Below are 21,560 nucleotides of genomic sequence, written 5' to 3' on the forward strand. Positions count from 1 at the left end.
AAAGACTGTACTGAAAGAGTAGTTGTGATCTACCTAGATCATATTTTTCTAGCTTGCTTAGGAGAATATCACATGGGGCTATGTCAAAGCCTTACTAAAATCAAGATATATCAAATCTACTGCTTCCCCCCCCCATCCACAGACCCACAAAGCACAACCACTAATTGTAACATATAAGTAATGTAATAGAATAGTAAATGTTATGTAATGTTACCACAAAAGTGTAACAGATAACCTTGACCCTATCTTCTTGGGTCCATTATTACAGGGGATCTGAAATACTACTTGAAATATATGTGGTAAGTTTGTATGAGGGAAGGTGCAGGGCACTTATACTGCACAGGGGGCAGTGGGGCAAATGGAGCACCAACACATTTCCTCTTTATGCCTGGCCCTATCAGGAAATGTGCCACAATATGTCCTATGCTTTTCCAGGATTCCAGGACAGGAGGATCCCAAAGAAAAAAAAGGGGTGGAGTGTTAGTCCTGAAATAGGCAAACAAAACCCAAAATTCTGTTTGAATTTTGAGGTCTTTAACATACAATTGTGTCTTATATCTTTGTTCACATATGTGAACAAGGAACAAAGATACTGTGTGTTGCTTCTGCCTACAGCCACATACAGTTTTTTAGTATAATGAGAAAAGATAAGAAATAAAATTAAAGTGTTGCTAGATACGGTGCGAGTTTGATATGTGAGTGTGTAATTGACGGCCGCCCAACTCCTCTCCCATGACAAGGTCAAGCAACCAGTTGGGAGGGGCAACAGGCACTGGGAAGGACAGGGGAACTATAAGACACACAAAAAACCAAAGAAAAGGTAACCCTGGCTGGTACATAACCTCACTCCCTACCCCTCCCACGGGGTACAAAAGAGGTGGTACCAAAGCCCTCAGACTCAAGATCCTTCAAAATGGAACTTGACTGTAGATGGCCAGGGGTGGTGCCAAGGGCGTGCACTACAGGTATAATTAAGCCTACTAAAAAGGAGGGGGGTAGGAAGGGGAAGGAAAAGCTCTTCTGGTGTACAGAACTATGGTTATGCTGCTTTTTAACCCCAATAAACATCACATTGCCTGCACCTTGGACTCTGGCCTTCTGCCTGGGTGACAAGAACCAAGAGGGGGATGGAGGGGAGCCCTAGCATAACCCATTCAAAGAACAAAGTTAGGTTGGCTTGGCATGATTTGTTCTTGACAAATCCATGCTGGCTATAACTTTTGACACTATTATTCTCTAGGTGCTTACATATGGATTGGTTAATATGTTTCAATAGCTATCCAGGTATTGAAGTAGGAGTTGACTGGTCTTGACTTCACTAAGTCCTTTCTGTTCCTGTTTTTAAAGATACATATTAAAGATACGTGTCCTTCTCCGGGCTTTTGGGACCTCATCCCTTCCCCAGGAGTACTTAGAGATAATTGCTAATGGTTCCAAGATTGCTTCAGCTGGTTTCTTAAGGATCCTAAAATGAATTTAATCAGGCCCTATGACTTGAATACATTCAACTTATCTAAATATTCTTTGACCTGTTCTTTCCCTATTTTGGCTTGTCTTCCTTCCCCTTCACGGTTAATATTGTGTTAAGTATCTGGTCAAAATTTACCCTTTTAGTAAAGACTGGAGTAAAATAGGCATTAAATAACTTATGACATCAAGAAAGCTCAGATACTAGTTTTTGCACCCTCCTAAGTAGAGGAGCTACACCTTCCTTTGTCTTTCTCTAGCTCCTAATGTATTTATAGAAATTTTTCTTATTACCTTTCTGTGCTTGCTAGGCATAACTCATTTGTGCCTTAGCCTTTCTGATTTTCTCACTACTTACTTGTGCTCTCCTTCTATACTCCTCCACCACATTTTTGTCCACGTTTCCACTTTTTGTAGGATTCCATTTTGATTTTCAAGTCATTGAAGAGCTAATGTGGTGCTATCTTGGCCTCTTACTATTCTTTCTTTCCCTCACATCAGGTTAGTTTGCAGTTATGACTTTGATATTGACTCCTTGACAAACTGCCAGGCTCCTGAAGACATTTTTCCTTTAGATTTTCTTCCCATAAGATTGTACCTACCAGTTCTCTTAGTTTGTTGAAGTCTGCTTTTTAGAAGTCCTTATTCTGCTGCTCTCACTCCTTTCTTTCCTTGGGATAAAAAAAGCTATCATTTCATGTTCACTGTTAGGATATAGATATTCAGGCCTGTCTGTAAAGGCCTAGACTCTAAGAATTTAGGTGTATTCTTATCACTTGGCTAGTTAGAGGTATAAAAGGAAGAATCAAAATCACTGTCTGCCGGTGTAAGGTCCTTCTCTTACTGTGACAGTCTGAGGCCCTGTTCTTAGGCTGAGGCCTTTGGCTAAGCAACAGAAGCAGCCATAAGCTGGGAAGCAACCGGTCACATCCTCACATCCCAAACTAGTCACTTTGAAAGAAGGTGCTATTGGGCTGTTAGGAATACAATCCTATCCTGATAATGCCTATCACCCCCAGAGAAAGGGAAGTGCCTAGAAGATGTAAAAGGAAACTTCGTTTGATAGCATCCTGTGTGGCAAGAACTCATTGATCAATACCTGGGATGTGAAATCCTCACTTCTGTATTGTTCTGTCATTATAGTTCCCACTTTGCTATTGTTTGTCTGTATAATCTCTGCCTGATTCTGTGATTGTTCCTGTCTGCTGTATAATTAATTTTGCTGGATGTAAACTAATTAAGGTGGTGGGATATAACTGGTTACATAATCATGTTACAATATGTTAGGATTGGTTACTTAAATTTCAGGAAAATGATCGGTTTCAGAGTAGCAGCCGTGTTAGTCTGTATCGCAAAAAGAAAAGGAGTACTTGTAGCACCTAAAGGTGCCACAAGCACTCCTTTTCTTTTTGAGAAAAATGATTGGTTAAGGTGTAGCTAAGCAGAACTCAAGTTTTACTATAGTCTGTGGTTAATCAGGAAGTGGGTGGGGGAAATGGGAACAGGGAATGGGGGTGGGGAAATTGGAATCATGTTTGGCTAAGGGCAGGAATGGGAACAGGGACATAGGTGTAAGGCTCTGTGGTGGCTGGGAAGGAGGACACTAAGGAAGGAAACTGGAATCATGGTTGCTGGAAGTTCACCCCAATAAACATCAAATTGTTTGCACCTTTGGACTTCGGGTATTGTTGATCTCTGTTCATGCGAGAAGGACCAGGGAAGTAAGTGGGTGAAGGAATGAGCCCCCTAACATTCACTTTCACCCAAATTGCCTTCCACCTTCAGATTTCCTGCCAATTCCTTCCTTCTAGCCCTACAGAAGTCTGAAATAGCTGTCCCCATGGTTACTTCTGCCACTCTCTTGAGCAAAAAGGCTGTCCCCAGTACACTCCAATAACTTACTAGACATTTCGTTTTTTGCTGTATTACTTTTCCAACAGATATTGGGGTAGTTTTAAGTCCCTGTAGCAAGGCGAGACTCACTGGCACAGAACCTCCTGCTGGTTGTCTCAGGAATTAGCTCTTTCCAGCCTTCAGAGCGCCCTCGGCAGGTCAGCGGCTCGCCTGCTACTGGCCCCCCATGTCCCTCCCGGACCCCAGTGCTCTTTTACCTTGGGGCCCTGCCCCCTGGCAATGCCCCCACACTCTGGGTCTCCCCTCCCAGGGGAACCCCCAATCCTCTAAACCCACCTTCCCTCAGTGGCTACTGCCCGTCATCATCTACCCCCACTTATTGGGGCAGACTGCAGTCCATTAAGACCACTCATCATTGGCAAGGAAGTTAAGACCTGCTGCCTTTACCTATCCTCAGGCTGCCCCTCCGCAGCCCCAGTACCTTTTTAGGCCTTTAACAAGGCCTGCAGGCTAGAGCTCCCTGTGCCCTTCCCCAGCACTTCTCCGCTTCAGGAACCTTGCTCCCAGGCAGCTAGCCCTTCCCACTCCAGGGTTAGAATAAGACTCCTACAGTTTCTAGCCCACAGCCCTCTTATAAGGGCCAGCCGGGCCCCAATTAAGCCATCCAGGCCCCAATTAAGCCAGCCACACCTGTGGTCAGCTACATTGTCAGCTTCCCCTAGCTGTTCTCACTCCTCTTCTCCTAGCCAGAGCCCTCTCCAGGGCTGCTTTTACTATTGGCTCCCCAGGGCAGCCCTCTCCCAGGGCTGTTTTAACCCCTTCAGAGCCAGAGCGGGGTGACCACCCCGCTACAGTCCCATTTGACTACCCCAGGTCTTGTGTTTTGGATATTTCTATTACTTGCTTTAGAAATGCCTCATCCACCTTCTCATCCTGATTTCATGATCTATAGTAGACCCCGACCATGAGGTCGCCCCTATTTTTTATTCCTGTTATCTTTACCTAGAAAACTCAGCTGGTCTGCTTCTCACCCTTTTCTGGACCTGAGAACAAGCATATATATATTTTAACATATAATACAGCACCTCCTCCCTTTTTACCCAGCTTCTGCTCTCCTGAATAAGCTAGACTCCTCTATACCAGTGGCTCTCAAGCTTTCCAGACTACTGTACCCCTGTGACAGGGTGTGCATACCCCCACTAGGCAGAAAAGGATTAATCCCACATTATGGGCACAGGAAGTCCTGCCCCTCAGACTGCTATGCTAGTATAAAGGACAGCAACCCAGCTCCGTCTGCACTGACTGCTAAGGAGGAAGGACACTTGGTGGAGGCTCCAGCCCAGAAACTGTTATAGCCCTTGTCTGCAGTAGCCAGAGATCTCTAGACATAGGCTGGAGACCTGCTGCCTACAGCTTAACGTCTGGAGTCAAAGTCCCAGGGAGTTACTTGCTCTGAGGAGCCCAGAGACCCCAACATCATACGGACTGCAGATTCAGGAAACTCGGTAGGAAGTGACCCATGGAGGTAGAGTGAGTGGTATCTCCCACCCATGTAAGGTCAGCATGTTGCGACTGGATTCCACACTGACCCAGTGGTGGACCACACTGCCACTGTTAGGGCTCTGGGCCAGGACTCAGTGCAGTTGGGTGGGCCTGGGTCTCTTCTTTCTCTCTTCCTTCCCCACACAGCTGCCAGTGCAAGTCTGGGGATTCAGGCTGAGAGGATGTCTCCCAGAAGCAGTGCAGTCAAACATAATGTGCTACTGCCAAGGCTTTGCCTTTTGTAGTGTGGTCCCCACAGCTCCACTTCACTGAAACAGGTCCTGCTAGAGGCAGCATCCCTTGTATTATGATGGCACTTCAGTCAGTCCAAATGATTTCAGACTGCTTGTAAACACTATCTCTTCTGGGGTACTGTAGCCAATTGGTATTTGCAGCAACCCAAGACAGACTTTTTAGAACAAGACCGCGTTGCTTTGGCAACTGGAACACAGGATTTACAGATCTCTTCAGTCCAGTAGAACAAAACTGAATTCTATATTCATTTTGGCAGAGTCATCTGCCCAGCTTTTCCAAAGCCTCCTCGATTTCATCTCTCTCTCTGTATCTCCTTGTCTCAGTCTTTTTGCCCTGGATAGCAGCAAGCTTAAAGTCCAGTTGGTTTGTACACTAGTTCCTGTGACCCAAAAGTGCAGTGCAGTTGTGTTCCCAGGTTCTGCTTCCCTTGGATCCCAGTCATTACAAATTAATGCCCAGTCTGAGACTTCCATTATCCAGTGTGCTTCATTCACATGTGGACTGTTCTTGATTAGTGTATCCATATAAATGGAGTCAGGCCTACCGTGACACATGGCCAGCAAGGGTTAAGCCCCTCACAGGCTAACTGACCCAGATTCAATCTTTTGAAACATGTTAGAAAGGGAATGGCCCTAATTACCATGTTAGATAGGCTAGAACTTTGAAATGCAAACCTGTATTGTTAGAGAATTAGAGGCGATACTAATTGTATGTGTTTACTTTTATCTTGTTAGATGTTAGCCATTCAAACAGACAGTTCCTGTCTATTACCATAACTATAGAGTCAGAGATCAAACAGGAATATTAACATTTAGATGAATCTTGAGTGAAATAATGTCATTGTCTGTATGTCTCAAGTTTGATAAACTACACCTTTAACCTGATATAATGCAGTCCTCAGGAGCCAAAAAAATCTTACCGCGTTATAGGTGAAACCATGTTATACCAAACTTGCTTTGGCCTCGAGCATTTCCGTAAATAGTCACTTCCTGCCCCCTGACTGACCCCTCAGAACCCCCAACCCATCCAACTCCCTCCGCTCCTTGTCCCCTGACCGCCCCCTCCAGAGACACCCCCCCCCTTCCTAACCCACCCCGGACCCCACACCATACCCAACCCGCCTGACTGCCCCGACCCCATCCACACCCCCGCCCCGACAGGCCCCCCGGGACTCCCACGCCCTATCCAATGACCCTGTTCCCTATCCCTGACTGCCCTGCCCCCAGAACCTCTGAACAATCCAACCCCCCCTGCTCCCTGTCCCCTGACCACCACCGCGAGACCCTTTGCCCCTTATCCAACCCCTCAGCCCTGGCCCGCCACCCTTAACACACTGCTCAGAGCAGTATGTCTGAGCCAGACATGCTGACGCACTGATCTGCCGGAGTGCGGAGTCCCGCCCCCCAGAGCGCTGCTTTACTGTGTTATAGCTGAATTCATGTTCTATTGGGGCGCATTACCTCAGGGTAGAGGTGTACCTTATGTTAATCCATGTGGTTAGTTACCAGTGATGCTAAGGAAATAGGTTTCTTCAAAGGCCTATTGTTCACCCAGGACTGTATGGTCAAGAGGCTGCCAGAAAACTGTATTTAAAAACTCTTGGGACCTGATATTTTCATCTCAGATCCGCTTGATGCTTTATGTAGGGGAAGCTTGGATCTCCAGTCTTACCTGGATCACCCTGGATATGAACATTGGACTATGGTCTAATTCTGAAAGAACTCTTTGCAACTACAAAGCTCATCATCAAAACTGATCTCAAAACTGTACTCATGTCTTTGTGTATACTGATCTTTTAACCAATAGTCTTTTTCTTTTTTAAATAAATGTTGGTTTACTTCCAAAGAATTGGCTGAGAGTGTATTTGGGCCTGTGGCAGAGCCAGGGGTTGAGCAGCGAGCAGCCTGTTATATTGGAAAGCGGGCACCTACAGCTCCAGCCCCGGAGTCGGTGCCTAGACAAGGAGCCGCGTATTCACCTCTGAAGAGCCGCACGTGGCTCTGGAGCCCCAGGCTGGCCACCCCTGCCCTAAAGAAAGGCCTGTGTTGCAGCTTATGTGCAGTGCATAGACGTGAGTTACAGTAAGGGTGGCGTCTGCAATGATACAGAAAGGGGTCGGGGATGGCTTGGGGGAAATATGAAGAGCTGTGTTTGTGACCGGGATCCCAGGGGAGCCAGATGAGGTCACTCAATTAGGGTGAACTGCAAAGAATGGGGCAGGCAATGGTGGATATTCAATACTTAGATTTACCAGGCCAGCACAAAACAGCTTCTATTATACCTCACTGGTTACTCAGAAGTCAACAACACAGTTCCGTTAAAGTAACCCAGCCTCTGGCCTCCACCTAGACACCCAAGTCAAATATGGTGAGGATTAATGATAATCTTATTCATCATATAAAAAAGTTCTACCAATCCCAAAGAATCTGACACCTAACATCCCAGGTTAATGAATATTCCAGATCTTACCCAAATACACACTTACAGCCAATTCTTACTAACTGAACTAAAAAATTTAAAAAGAAAGAGTATAGGTTAAAAGATCAGCATACAAACAAACATGAGTACAATCTTGAAATTCAGATTCATAGAGATGGTGAGCTTTGTGGGTGCAAAATGTTCTTTTATAATTTAGTCAATAGGTTATTGTCAAATATCATATTCAGGGTGTTCCAGCTTAGGACTGGGATCTCAATCCTTATGTTTTAAGCTTCCCCTGAATGAAACCTCAAGCAGATCTGAGATGACAGGATCAGGACCCAAGGGTCTTTTATACAATTTTCTAGCATCCACTTGACCATACAGTCCTGGGTAAACAATAGGCTTTTGATGTAACCTTCTGTTTCCTAATCCACACTGGTAATTAACTACATGGATTAACATAAGAAACTGCTTAATGGATAAGTAGTTATCACAAACTTTAAAAAGACACATCGACAATGACATTATTTCACCCAAGATTCATCTAAACGTTAATATTCCCCTTTGATCTCTGAATCAATAGCTATAGTGATCGACAGGAATTGTCTGTTTACATGGCTAGCATCTATAAGTAAACACACTTAGTATCACTTCTAACAACATAGGCTTGCATTTCAAAGTTCTAGCCTATTTAGCATAGAATGGCCCTAATTACCATTTGCATACTTTCTAACATGTCCTTAAAGGTTGGCTCTGGGTTATTTAACCTGCAGCTGTTTAACCCTTTCCGGCCATGTGTGACACTTTGTATAAGATTGGTTGCAATTATTTAACAGTGGTAGCAATAATGATTTGCATGATTATATTTTAATTAGATAATGTCACATGTGTTTTGGCCATTTTAGCTGTTGAGCTTGAGCTGATGGCTAGATGACCATGAGTAGTGTCAGGCTGAGATTTCAGTTTGGAAAGGAAAGACAGGTCGGGACCAGAGAGTTAGACGTGTCAGTCGCCAGCATAGAGATAGTAGCTGAATTTGTGTTTGTCGATGAGATTCCCAGTGATAAGGTACAGAGGAAGAAGAGAAGTGGACCAAGGACACAGCCTGTGTAATCCCCACAGAAAGTTGGAGTGGGGATGAGGAGGATTGTCCAAGGACACACTGAAGGAGAGATTAGAGAAGCAGGAGAGGACAAAAGAACATCAGAATTCAAGAAGACAACCATGGTCAGTGGTGTCAAAGGCAGCTGATAGGTCAAGGAGGAGAATGATAGAGTACTGGCCCTGAGCTTTGCATAGGGAAAGGTCATTAGAGACTTTCACAAAAGCAGCCTCAGTGGAGTGCTCCATATGCCATCTTGAAATCTTCCCACTCCACCAGACCCTTCCTAGAGTAACCACTCCCCTACCCCTTCATTCCACCTGTCCCTCTACCCTAGTATTCCTCACTTCCAGCTAACCCAGATCACCCACCCACCCCTCCCTCCCTCTACAACAGCACCACTGCTGGGCCCTCCACCCCTTTTTCACCATTCCCAGTCCCCCACTTGCCCAGCTCACACCATTACCAGTTCCCAGGAGCTCCTCTCCCTGACTCCCGTCATCCTCCTCCTTCCACTGTACTCAACCATCCCTGATTCCCTCTAATCCTCCACACCTCTCCCTGCCTTGTGGCACCCCACAAACTCCAGCTGTCCATCTTCTCCCCTCCTCATGCTCCCTCCCCTCCTTTGTCTCAAGGACTCCTGAATGAGACTCTCACACTGTCTCCTCGCCTCAGGTGGCTTTACATGATTGCAACACCCTACAGGCATTTAGAAAGTTATCACAGCAGGCCACCAGCTCCACTAGATTTAGGATTCAGCATTACTTTTTGTTTAAAGGCCAACTATTCTAATTTCTCTAAAATGTACATGCTTACTCACATTGCCATGAAATATACTGCTCATCATGTGGGTGCAGGACAGGATTAGTGGCCCAAAGACGGGGTTAATTGCTCCAGAGATTCCTGAAATACAGCCCTTCCAACACAAGCTCTTGACAAAAATCACCTTGTTCTTATAACAGTTTCTTGCACACATCTGAGGCTCAAACTATGGTTTTGATTATCCCCTGACTAAAGTCAGTCACTTGGTATCTATCTCAGCTGGTGTACAGAGCATACTGCCTCTTTGGGAAAGTGGTATTAAATAAGTTAATTATTGTACAACTTTGAACTTCAGATCAGCAAAAGCCAAACTAATAAGAACAACCACACAGGATCAGCACAATGGTCTGTCTATCCCAGTACTGTATTCTGACAGTAATCAATACCAGATGCCTCAGAGGGAATGAACAGAAGGGGGTAATTATCGAGTAATCAATCTGCTGTTGTCCACACACAGCATGTGGCAATCAGAGGCAGAGCATGGGACTGCATTTTTGACCATCTTGGCTAATAGCAGTTGATGGACCTATCCTCCATGAATTTATCAAACTTTTTTTAACCCAGTTATAATTACAGACTTCACAACATCCCCTGGCAATGAGTTCCACAGGATGACTGTTCACTGTGTGAAGTAGTATTTCCTTTTGTTTACTATAAATTTGCTGCCTATTAATTTCATCACGTGATCCCTGGTTCTCCTGTTATGTGAAAGGGGTAAATAGCACTTCCTTATCCACTTCCCCACACCATTCATTTTCTATTCCTGTATCATATCCCCACATTGTTCATCTTGGAAAAGAGATAACTGTCTTATTATTCTCTCCTCCTATGGATGGTATTCCATACCCCAATCATGTATGTATTTATGTATGTATGTTTGTCCTTCTCTGTACTTTTTCCAATTCTAATATTTTTTTTTGGACAGGGTGACTAGAACTGCATATAGTATTTAAGGTGTAGCATATCATGGATTTATACGGTGGCATTATATTTTCTGTCTTATCACCTATTGCTTTCCCAATGGTTCCTAATATTCTGTTATCTTTTTTGTTTGCCACTGCACATTTTGTGGATTTTTTTTATGAACTATCCACAATGATCCACAATGATTCCAAGATTGCTTTCTTGAATGGCAACAGCTAATTTACACCCCATCATTTTGTATCTATAGTTGGGATATTTTTTCCAATGTCAGGTTTCAGAGTAACAGCCGTGTTAGTCTGTATTCGCAAAAAGAAAAGGAGTACTTGTGGCACCTTGGAGACTAACCAATTTATTTGATGAAGTGAGCTATAGTTCACGAAAGCTTATGCTCAGATAAATTGGTTAGTCTCTAAGGTGCCACAAGTACTCCTTTTCTCTTTTCCAGTGTGTTACTTTGCATTTATCGACACTGAAGTTCATCTGCCATTTTGCTGCCACGTCACCCAGTTTCATGAGATCTCTTTGTAACTCATCACAGTTTGCTTTGGCTTAACTATCTTCAGTAATTTTGCATCATCTCCAAACTTTGCCATCTCGTTTCCATATTTTTCCAGTTCATTTATGAATCTGCTGAACAACACTGTACAGATCCCTTAGGGACCCAACTATTTACCTTTCTCCATTGTGAATACTGACCATATATTCCTACCCGTTGTTTCCTATCTCTTAACCAGTTACTGATCCATGACTTCCCTTTTATCCCATGACTTCTTACTTTCCTTATGAGTAATGCTATGATTTAGTCACGGAATCCATGACTTTCCGAGACCTTCATGACTTCAGTCTGCAGCGGTGGAGAGCTGCGACTGTATGGAGTACCCCACAGCTCCTGGTTGCCGCAAGCAGCGGGAACCCCGGCAGCTCTGACGCAACCCGTGGTGGGGGACCCCTGGAGCTCCTAACCCCCCCACCCAGCTGCCTGATGCAGCCTGTGTGGGCACCCACAGATCCTCACAAATATTTTTAGTAAAACTCAGGGACAGGTCACATTGTCAAAGGCGTTCTGCAAGTCCAAGTACACTATATCTACAGGACTACCCTTGACCACAAGTTTGTTGACCCCCCCCCCCCCCCGAGAATTCTAATAGATGTAGCATGATTTCCTTTAACAAAATCCACGTTAACTTCCACAACAAATTGTGTTCATCTAGGTGTCTGATAATTCTGTGCTTTCCTATAGCTTCAACCAATGTCCCTGGTACTAAAGTTAAGTTTACTGGTTGCTAGTTGCCAGGATTGCTGCTGAAGCTTTTTAAAAATAAATTGGTATTACATTAGCTATCCCAAGTCATCTGGTATAAAGACCAATTTAAGTGGTAGGTTACATACCGCAGTAAGTAGTTCTGCACTTTTCATATACGGGTTCCTTCAGTACTATTGGGTGAATGCCATCTAGCCCTGGTGACTTATGTTTAAATTTTCAATTTATTTGAAAACCTCCTTTACTGACATTTGTTTAGCACCTCAATCACCGAGCAGCCCCACCAATTGTCTGGCAGGCTCCCTGCTGCTGATGTACTTCAAACAATTGGTGTTCATGTCAGTGACTTTTCCTAGTTGCTCTTCAAAAGTCTTTTTTTGGACTGCCTAATTATATTTTTACACTTGACTTGGCAGAATTTTCCTCAGTAGGGTTTGACTTTCAATTTTTAAAGGATGCCTTTTTGCCTCTAATTGCCTTATTTACTCTGCTGTTTCATCTTGGTGATATTGTTTTAATCCTCTTACTGTTTGGGGTTTTTTTCCCCTTAGGAGTACACTTATTTTGAGCCTCTGACCGTGTTTTGAATAAGTTTCCATGCAGCTTGCAGGCATTTCACTTTTGTGAGCGTTCCTTTTAATTTCCATGTCACTAGCTTTCTTTTGTGTAGTTCCCCTTTCTCAAATTAAATGCTACCATGATGTTCTTCGTATTCCTACTCCCCCCCCCCCCCCGATTTTAAATTTAATTACATTATGGTCTCTATTACAGAGGTGGGCAAACTACCAGCCCGCGGGACCGTCCTGCCCAGCCCTTGAGCTCCCAGCCAGGAAGGCTAGCCCCTGGCTCCTCCCCTGCTGTCCCTCCTCCCCTGCAGTCTTAGCTCACTATGCCACCAGTGCTCTGGGCGGTGGGGTTGCGAGCTCCTGCGGGGCAGCACGTTGTTGTAAGCAAGACACGAGAAGTAATTCTTCCACTGTACTCTGCGCTGATTAGGCCTCAAGTACAGTATTGTGTCCAGTTCTGGGTGCCACATTTCAGGGAAGATATGACCAAATTGGAGAAAGTCCAGAGCAGAGCAACAAAAATGATTAAAGGTCTAGAAAACATGACCTATGAAGGAAGATTTGAAAAATTGGGTTTGTTTCTTCTGGAGAAGAGAAGAATGAGAGGGAACATAAGTTTAAGTACATAAAAGATTGTTACAAGGAGGAGGGAGAAAAATTGTTCTTAATCTCAGAGGATAGGACAAGAAGCAATGGGTTTAAATTGCAGCAAGGCAGGTTTAGGTTGGTCAGTAGGAAAAACCTCCTAAGTGTTAGGGTGGTTAAGCACTGGAACAAATTGCCTAGGGAGATTGTAGAATCTCCATCATTGGGGATTTTTAAGAGGAGGTTGGACAAACACCTGTTAGGAATGGTCTAGATCAGGGGTCTCAAACTCATGGCCCGCGAACCTCCCCAATGTGGCCTGTGGGGCTCCAGTAGTTTTGGCCCCACCTGCCTCCCCCAGGCAATTTAAAATAGCCTGGGGCCCCAGCAGCACAGCACAGCTGAGCAGCATCTGCCTGCTTGCCCCACATGTCTGACCCCTCCCACTTCCAGACTAGCCTCCTCCCTGCGGCACCGGGGCAGGGCTATGTTTCCACGCACTGCCCCAACCCCAAGCGTCCCTACGGCCAATGGGAAGCTGTGCGGGTCATGCCTGGGGGCAGCAGTGTGCGGAGGCCCCCCAGCCCACCCTGTCTTGGGAGCCCCAGGTAAGCACCACACCCCAACCCCTCCTCCCACAGCCTGCACCCCCACCCCCTTCCCAATCCCCTACCCTAGACCTCCTCCCCCGCTCAAACTCGCTCCCAGAGCCTTAGGCAGGTGGGGGGCAGAGTTTTGGGGGATGGGTTCTAGGTGGCATGAGTGACATTATTGGCCCGCTGGGAGGATGAGAAGACTGGCACTGGCCCTAAGGCAAACTGAGTTTAAGACCCCTGGTCTAGAGAATACTTAGTCCTGCCATGAGTGCAGGGGACTGGACTAGATGACCTCTCAAGATCCCTTCCAGTCCTATAGTTCTATAAACTATATTAAAGCAGAGTTAAGTGTTGCCTCATGCCCTTCCAGCATGTGGAGAGTGGTGAAAGTTAGTACATCTGAAAACCAGCAAATTAAGAACTACACACCACACCTGCAAAACGAAGCTCTGCTCCTACTCCCTAACCTTGGAGCTAGCAAATGTGACTGGGAATAGGTCAGTAAGGAAGGAGCACAGGTTTACCAACTAACCAGGGAAGTGGCAAATTTTCCATCTCTTGAAGTCTTCAACTCAACATTGGATGCTTTTCTGGAAGATATTTTCATCAAAACACAAGGTATTCAGCTCACTTCAATGGTAACTCGAAACTGTATGGCTTGTATGATACAGAAGGTCAGACTAGATGACCTAATAGTATCTCCTGGCCTTAAAATGTACTGATCAATAGAAGGAAAGACTAAGAACATGCCATTGTTTGTGTTGTGTTCGACAGATTTGAATACCACCACTTATCTCCATGCACTTCAGCTATGCACACTGTGTCAGCTGTAGCTTTACATGAACAGTGGAGGGAACAGTTGGAGCAGCTTGGCAGAACTGTGACTGTGATAAGAAGAGAGGTGCATGTGACTCTTGAAGGAACAGGTATTCCTCACATCAGTGCTAAGTGTTGTAGGCTGTGTCAATGAAGGTGCACAAGGGTGTGTTCTTGCCACGAGGGTTGTCAGCAGTCTGGTGGCATATGTGCTAATGGTCTCCAATGCTCAGTGAGGATAAGTGAAGGAATCCAGAGTGCAAGGGTAAAGGGGTGGTGACAATCTGAAAGTTTAAGATGGATAGTGTGCAGTGGACTCAGTGTTTAAGTACAGGCCAGGGGTAGGTAGCTTCTGTTCCCTACACTGCAAAGGCAAAACTTGGTTAGGTCCAAAGAGAAGGTGTTGGACTTTGTGTTATCCTGCTCCCGTCCTCTGTTTCCAAAGTGTTCTGTAGCAGGGGAGGGCAAAGTGCTAATATAAGTGTCATGGGCCTGTTGGAGTGTTGCTGAAACAGGGCACAATTTGAGGTTGCATTGAGGGTGTTGTGAACCTTAGTTCTTCTTTCCCATTCTAATAACCGAGAGGACAGGAATCCTTACCCAGCGAGGTCACATTCTCATAGTTCTCCTGCATGACGTCTCTGTAGAGGGCTCTCTGAGCGGGGTCCAGCAGAGCCCATTCTTCTTCGGTGAAATACACAGCCACCTCCTCGAAAGCCATTGGCCCCTGAAAGAGCAACAGCCCCTCACTCAGTACCTGCTGCCTACTGACAACCCCACTACTCACAGGGGAGGAGGGCCAATCACTTGGGGTGTGGGTGGAACTATGCTGCCTGCCTCCCACAGCTTCCATCACATGACAGCAGCCAGAAAGCATCAAAGGGAAGGGAGGGGAAAAAGCACCCCCACTCCTCCCAGCAGAGAGACGGGGAAGGAGTCTTCACATTCATCACTCACTTACGAGCCAGAGGCTGATACAGGAGATGGAGCCCCCAGCAGGGTCCAGGGACAACCCCCTGATGCAAATTGCAACATCCTCCTCATTGCCAGCAGCTGGATAGGAGGGGAGGGAGTATATTCCCTAGGCCTCACTGGTAGGTGCCCCTTTACTTCTCACAGCAGCCACTGGCTAGTATTGAAGTCTGGTAAGTTTCCCTAGCCCAGTCTGGGGAGGTGGGCGGTTGTTTTCTGCATGCCTAATTAGGGAATTCCCACCCACAAATCATAGGGGTCTGTTGCTGAGATCTAGGCATCACGGTAAACAAATCTTAGCAGGTTTATCACAGCCTGGCCCCCTCCCTTTCTCCACTCTGTGTATTTCCTGACCCCTCCCACTTCCAGACTAGCCCCCTCCAAAGTGCCCACCTCCTCTGTATTTACTGCTCTTCTCCCTCCAAAGAGAACCCACCAGCAACTCCCTGATAATCCCTACCTCAAATAGCTCCACTGCAGCCATTTCCCTTCCCTGGTCCCTGGAAGGACAGAATGAGCTGGAGCAAAACATGGATGTTACGCTGCAGCCTGTTAAGGCAAAAAGGGCAATTGGGGACATGTCAGAACAGGAAATAACTTCACAGCACAATTCCCCCGAGGATCTTTCCCTGCACATGGATGAACAGAACAATTCAAAACAGTGATGGAGGAGGGGGGGCTTTATCTACCTAGATATCTGTTAGAAAAGGAATTCAAGCAAACGCAAAGTGTCCAATAAGTTCTTGGAATGTACAGGGGACACCTGTTTTCTTTGAGAGGATGGAAGCATAATCATAAGTGGTTCACTGACAAACTGGGAGGCTGTATCTAACGTGGTCCCACAGGAACCAATCCTTGATCTGCTACTACTCAATATCTTCCTTAATGACTTGGATAATGGAGGGGAAAGTGTGCTTATTAAATTTTCAGATGACACCCAACTGGGAGAGTTGTAAACATGTTGGAGAACAGGATTAGAATTCAAAATGACCTTTATAAATTAGAGAATCGATCTGAATGAACAAGATGAAATTCAATAAAGGCAAGTGCAAAGTACTACATTTTAGGGAAGGAAAATCCAATGCACGACTACAAAATAGGGGCTAACTGGCTAGGGGGCAGTACTACTCAAAAGGATCTGGAGGTTATAGTGAATCACAAATTGAATCTAAGCCAGCCATGTGACTCAGTTGTGACAAAGGCTAGTTCAGTACTGGAATAGGTTACCAAGGGAGGTTGTGGAATCGCCACCACTGAAGGTTTTTAAGGATTGGTTGGACAAACACTTCAGTGTTGGGGGCTGGACTAGATCATCTCATGGTTCATTTCAGCCCTACAGTTCTCAGATTCTATTCTGAGGAAATGTTTGGTTATTTTACTGACCTGGCCCATCCCACCAGCACTAAACAACAGAGACATTTTGAAATCCTACCAGTAACAAAGTCTGGGAACCAAATACAAGACAAGAGCAGAACAAAAGGAGTGACTTTGGGGGATTTCCCCTGATATTATCCCCAGGGAAGCACACTCCCACAGCCGGGGGCACAGTCAGAGTCAGGAATTGGCTTTTCCTCTCCCTGCATTTCACCTTGTTCACTGGAAAGTGAATCTGCCCAGGGATGCTGCAGTAAGTGTGTGTGGGAAAGTCAGAGATCTGGGAATCTCTCCCTAATTATTTCTCCCACTGCCCCTATCAATCTCTCTCTTTTTCTCCTTGTGTTTCCAATCTCCTGTCCTGCCCCCTCTGGCAGACAGCCAGACAGCCATTCCTGGGTGTTCACTCTCCTGTGGCTGGATTGGCTCCTGCAATTGCTAAGGGGAGGAGAGATGTGGGGTGAGGAGGGGCTGTTTGTACACAGTCACTTTCATACCCATCCCCAGCAGGTTCCCTGAGGTCTCTATCAATCACCTGGAGTCTCTGCTTCAGATGTCTGTGTGGGCAGAGCCTAGGGCTGGCCCGTGGAGCTAATTACAGCTGGAGAAAATCCTCACCTTGCCTGGGTATAGAGGAAGCTTCACTCCAAGTCACTTCCAAGCTCAGACCCCACCAGGGGAGCAGCAGCTGCTCAGTCTGGGCTCCCAGATCACAATGCAGGCAGCAGTGTCTGACCCAGGAAGCTCAACCCCAATATCTTAAGACGAGAGAGAGACACAGTCAGACAGAGACAGAGGGATCTTCCCCCCTCCCACTCCTTTAGAACAACTGATACCCCCACCCCCCAGGGACATATCCTGATTTTATTTGCCCCCATGTTAATCTGGAGTCACTCCATGTTCTTCCTTGAAGTGTCTCTTGATTAACACTGGTCTCAGTGAGACCAGAAACATGGCTCAGGAGGGATGAGGCCAGAGTCCTTTCCTCCTCCCTCATTCCCTCCTCTTCTTCTGAGAACAGCAACAGTTTTCCCTCCAAAACCTGAAATTCCTCCAGTTTTGAAAATGGGGAGAGAAGCAAAGTCTGTCGTGATTTCATATCAGTATTGGATAAATGGATAGGGAGTTATCAGCTGCGCCTCCCAGCCGTTCACAAGGGGTGGGGGGAGCCCTGGGCGAGGCTTCTTTAACAGGAAAATGGATGGCATGGAGGAGCCAAATTTTTTAAGGAATTTCCATGCTCAGTGACTGGCAGATAATGGCCAATAGGTACCTACTCCCGAGATGACTACGTCTCAGCGCTGGGCGAAGCAACCCGTCATGGAGACCATTTGTCATGGGGGTTTGGGATACTGCTGGTGAACATGATGAGGGGAAAGTGAGAGGCTAATACAGTAGCATGGAGATTCTCAGCCACTCTGGGTACAGCCAGGGCAGCAAGGAGCCAGGCACAGACTGAGCCATCGTCCTGTGCCCACTGAGGAAAAGAAAAGGGTCCAGCCAACTGTTCTGTGAGCAGCTGGGAAACCCCATTCCCCCAAACAGGGGGAGATCTCTGGCTTTGGTGTATATTAAATATGGGATAAGTCACTTTCATCAGCAAACACTGTAATGAAGATAGAGGGGGAAAGAAATGAGTCTCAAATGAGAGGAGAAAGTTGACCATTTAACTCCCTGTAACCGTCAGGATGGAGAATGACTAAGACAGGGGTGGGCAAATTACAGCATGTGGGCCAGATCCGGTCCCTCAGGGCTTTGGAGCCGGCCCACAGGATTGCCACCCCCGTGGCGCCGTGGGCCCCACACTGCTCCCAAAGCAGCCGGCACCACGCCCCTGCGACCCCTGGTGGGCGGGGGAGGGGAGAGGCAGGGGGCTCCAGGCACCACCCCCCACAGCTCCCATTGGCCGGGAACAGGGTACCACAGCCAATGGGAGCTTTTGGGGAGGTGCCTGGAGGCACAGCAAGCGCAACGCATGTGGAGCCCTCTGCCACCCCTCCCCCAGAGATGTGGTGTCGGCCGCTTCCGGAGTGGTGCAGGGAGCCTGCTCTGGCCCCGATGCGCACCGCTGCCAGCCGGCTCCACTCCAGGTAAGTGGCACCAGGCCAGAGCCTGAACCCCTCCTGCATCCCAACCCCGTGCCCTAAGCCCCCTCCCACACCCCTGCCCTGAGCCCCCTTGTGCACCCCAACCCCGTTCCCTGAGGCCCCTCATATGCCCCAAGCCCCTCCACTGTCCCAACCCCTTGCTCTGAGCCCATTCCTGCACACCGCACCCCCTCCCACCCCCTGCACTCCCTCCCGCACCCCAACCCCCTGCCCTGCATGCAAATTCCCCACCCAGATGTGGCCCTCAGGACAAAAAGTTTGTCCACCCCTGGACTAAGGCAACAAATTCCCTCCAAAATAGGAGAACTCGCTGCAACTAAACCTCGGAACGTCTCCTAACATGAGAGGCTTTTTAGCAGACATTTAATAATTACATGGAAAACGACAACATCTGACAGCTGATGTCTATGTTAAGTCATTAAAGAGAAAAGGGTGGAAATCTGGAGAATTTTGGATCAATTTTCACAAAGTAGAGCAAAAAGTGGAAAAATGTGAAGAATTTTATATCAATAGTTATTTGACAAATTGAGAGAAAATGGAAACCTTTTCTAAATATATTCAAAAATTTGAGAAAAGGTCAAAATCTGAGGATATTTTATGTTAATTTATTACTAATGAGACATGGAAAAAATCTCAGGGAATATTAAATTAGAAATAGATAACTAGAGAGAAAGGAGGGCAAGATTTTAGGATATTCTCCGGAAGAAGAGATCTGTGTGTAACTCAGAAATGTATCTCTCTCACCAATTGAAGTGGACCCAATAAAAGATATTACCTCACCCATCTTCTTTCTAAATGCAAAGCAATGCACATTGGAGAGAGAAACTAGAGCTACTTATAAACATTATTGCGTGGTAAATTAACTGTCACCTGTAGCCCATATAGCTAGCTTTAGCATTTATTTTATGCAGCAGTAATGCAAGGAACCCACAGGCCTGTCTCCTGTACAACACTGGCATCAGCAGTTAGCATAAGCCTTGAGGTCTATGAACTCTGGCACAGATAAATGGCCTAAAGGTCAGCCCTAAGGTTTGGGGAACTGGAAATAGAGTGTCTAAGGGGGAATTTCATCAGTAAAGACACCAGCCGACCAAAGGAACATGAGCTAACACCGGCTTTCGGATAGAACATCCACAGACGTCTGACCACAGGAGTGCCATGGCAACGTATTGACATATATGACACTAAGATAAGATCATTAATACACTAACCTACAGGAGCACATCCCAACATTAGTAGGGAGAGGAAATACAAATGAGGAAGAGAGGAGAAACCCCTACTGAACATGCATTACACCTAGCAATGTCAGCATAACATATTCTAGGCTACACAACTCAGGAAAGGGATCTGCATGTTGCTGTAGACAGATCAATTAAAAGGTCCACTTAATGCACAGCTGCCAGCAAAAAAGTTAACACGTTAGGATTCATAAGGAATGGGATGGAGAATACCACCAAACATTTGTATATAAACCAAGGGAGCAACCTCTAATATCCTGGATCACCATGGCTACTACAGCACTGCACACAGGATATTTTATATCAATCTTTCAGAATTGGGGAAGAAATAGGTCTAAAAAGAAACATTTGATAATGAGAAAAACACATGTGGATCTGAAGAGAATTTATATTAAGTAATGACAGGTTTCAGAGTAACAGCCGATGCATCTGAGGAAGTGAGCTGTAGCTCACGAAAGCTTATGCTCTAATAAATTGGTTAGTCTCTAAGGTGCCACAAGTCCTCCTTTTCTTTTTATATTAAGTAAGTGAAAGTAGTTGGACAGTTTGACTGGATTGTATATGGAAGTTCAATAAACAGACAGTAATAATTTTCCCCCCACTCACACCATTCACATGGGCAGCAGGGAGCCCTTTGGGGAGGTGCTTTAAGAGGGTACGTGAGGGTAATATGGAGCAGGAAAACTCCCTGGCAGTAGGGAGGAGGCAGGGGCAGGCAGGTGACTGGCACCTGGCGGGAGCTGTGTTGGGCAGTTGGAAGTAGCAGTAACCTGGACTGTGTAACCTTGGGCTGGACAGTCTCCACTGGGGATTTTTTCCTCCTGTCCCCTTCCTTGCCTTGTTGCTGGCAGAGAATGGCCACCCCATCCCACCCCAGAGGCAACTGTGTCTCAGGGCTCTGCAAGCTGCACCCATTAAGCCCCTTCTCATTTGAAGAATGATTCAGGACAATTTCCCAAAGAAAGAAAGGAAGAAAAATTGCTGCAGGTCATACGGGTGGGAAAATATCCCAAATCTGAGATTGTTAAATTAACATTGGAGAATTAAAGAGAAAATGGGGCAAACTCTGAAAAGGAGAACAGAGAAAGTGTCGATAATTGCTCCATCAGCACTGACCCTTCATGGAGCCATTGCTGCTTTTACACCTGAAAGAAGACTTCCTTTCTCTGACTCCTGCCCATGGGGCCACGGTCGGACGTGGTGACCCAGAGAAGCTGACTGGGGGCTGATGCAAGGTAAGCAAAACCGAACCAGCCTCCCAGGGCATTGGGTTGGAAGCCGGTACGGGCAGTGGGCCTGGATTCCCCTACACCAGTGGTTCTCAACAAGGGGTATATGTACACCTGGGAGTACGCAGAGGTCTTCCAAGGGGTCTGTCAACTCATCTAGATAACTGTCTAGTTTTACAACAGGCTACACCAGTGGTTCTCAAATTTTTGTACTAGTGACCCCTTTCACATGGAAAGCCTCTGAGTGTGACCCCTTCTTATAAATTAAAAGCACTTTTTATATCTTTAACACCATTATAAATGCTGGCGGCAAAGCAGGCTTGGGGCGGAGGCTGACAGCTCGCGACCCCCCTCCCCTTGTAAGAGCCCTGCGGGGTCCCAACCCCCAGCTCGAGAACCCCGGGCTCCATAAAAGCACTGGGGAA

General features: G+C 46.3%; 1 protein-coding gene across 1 annotated transcript in view; it reads right to left on the minus strand.

The window, feature by feature from the left end:
• Window positions 1-17,304, minus strand: part of LOC311511204 (uncharacterized protein) — a 39,225-nt gene extending 21,921 nt beyond the window's left edge. The window contains exons 1-3 of the mRNA XM_084611600.1: window positions 17,179-17,304; window positions 15,647-15,735; window positions 14,815-14,941 (exon numbers count right to left, since the gene is read on the minus strand). Coding sequence (XP_084467726.1) covers window positions 14,815-14,941; window positions 15,647-15,718 — 199 coding nt within the window. The 5' untranslated portion in view covers window positions 15,719-15,735; window positions 17,179-17,304. The remainder of the gene's footprint in view (window positions 1-14,814; window positions 14,942-15,646; window positions 15,736-17,178) is intronic.
• Between the last annotated feature and the right edge of the window lie 4,256 nt (window positions 17,305-21,560).

This window comes from Lepidochelys olivacea (genome assembly GCF_965140295.1).
Source record: "Lepidochelys olivacea isolate rLepOli2 genome assembly, chromosome: 22".
NCBI classification, from domain to species: domain Eukaryota; kingdom Metazoa; phylum Chordata; order Testudines; family Cheloniidae; genus Lepidochelys; species Lepidochelys olivacea.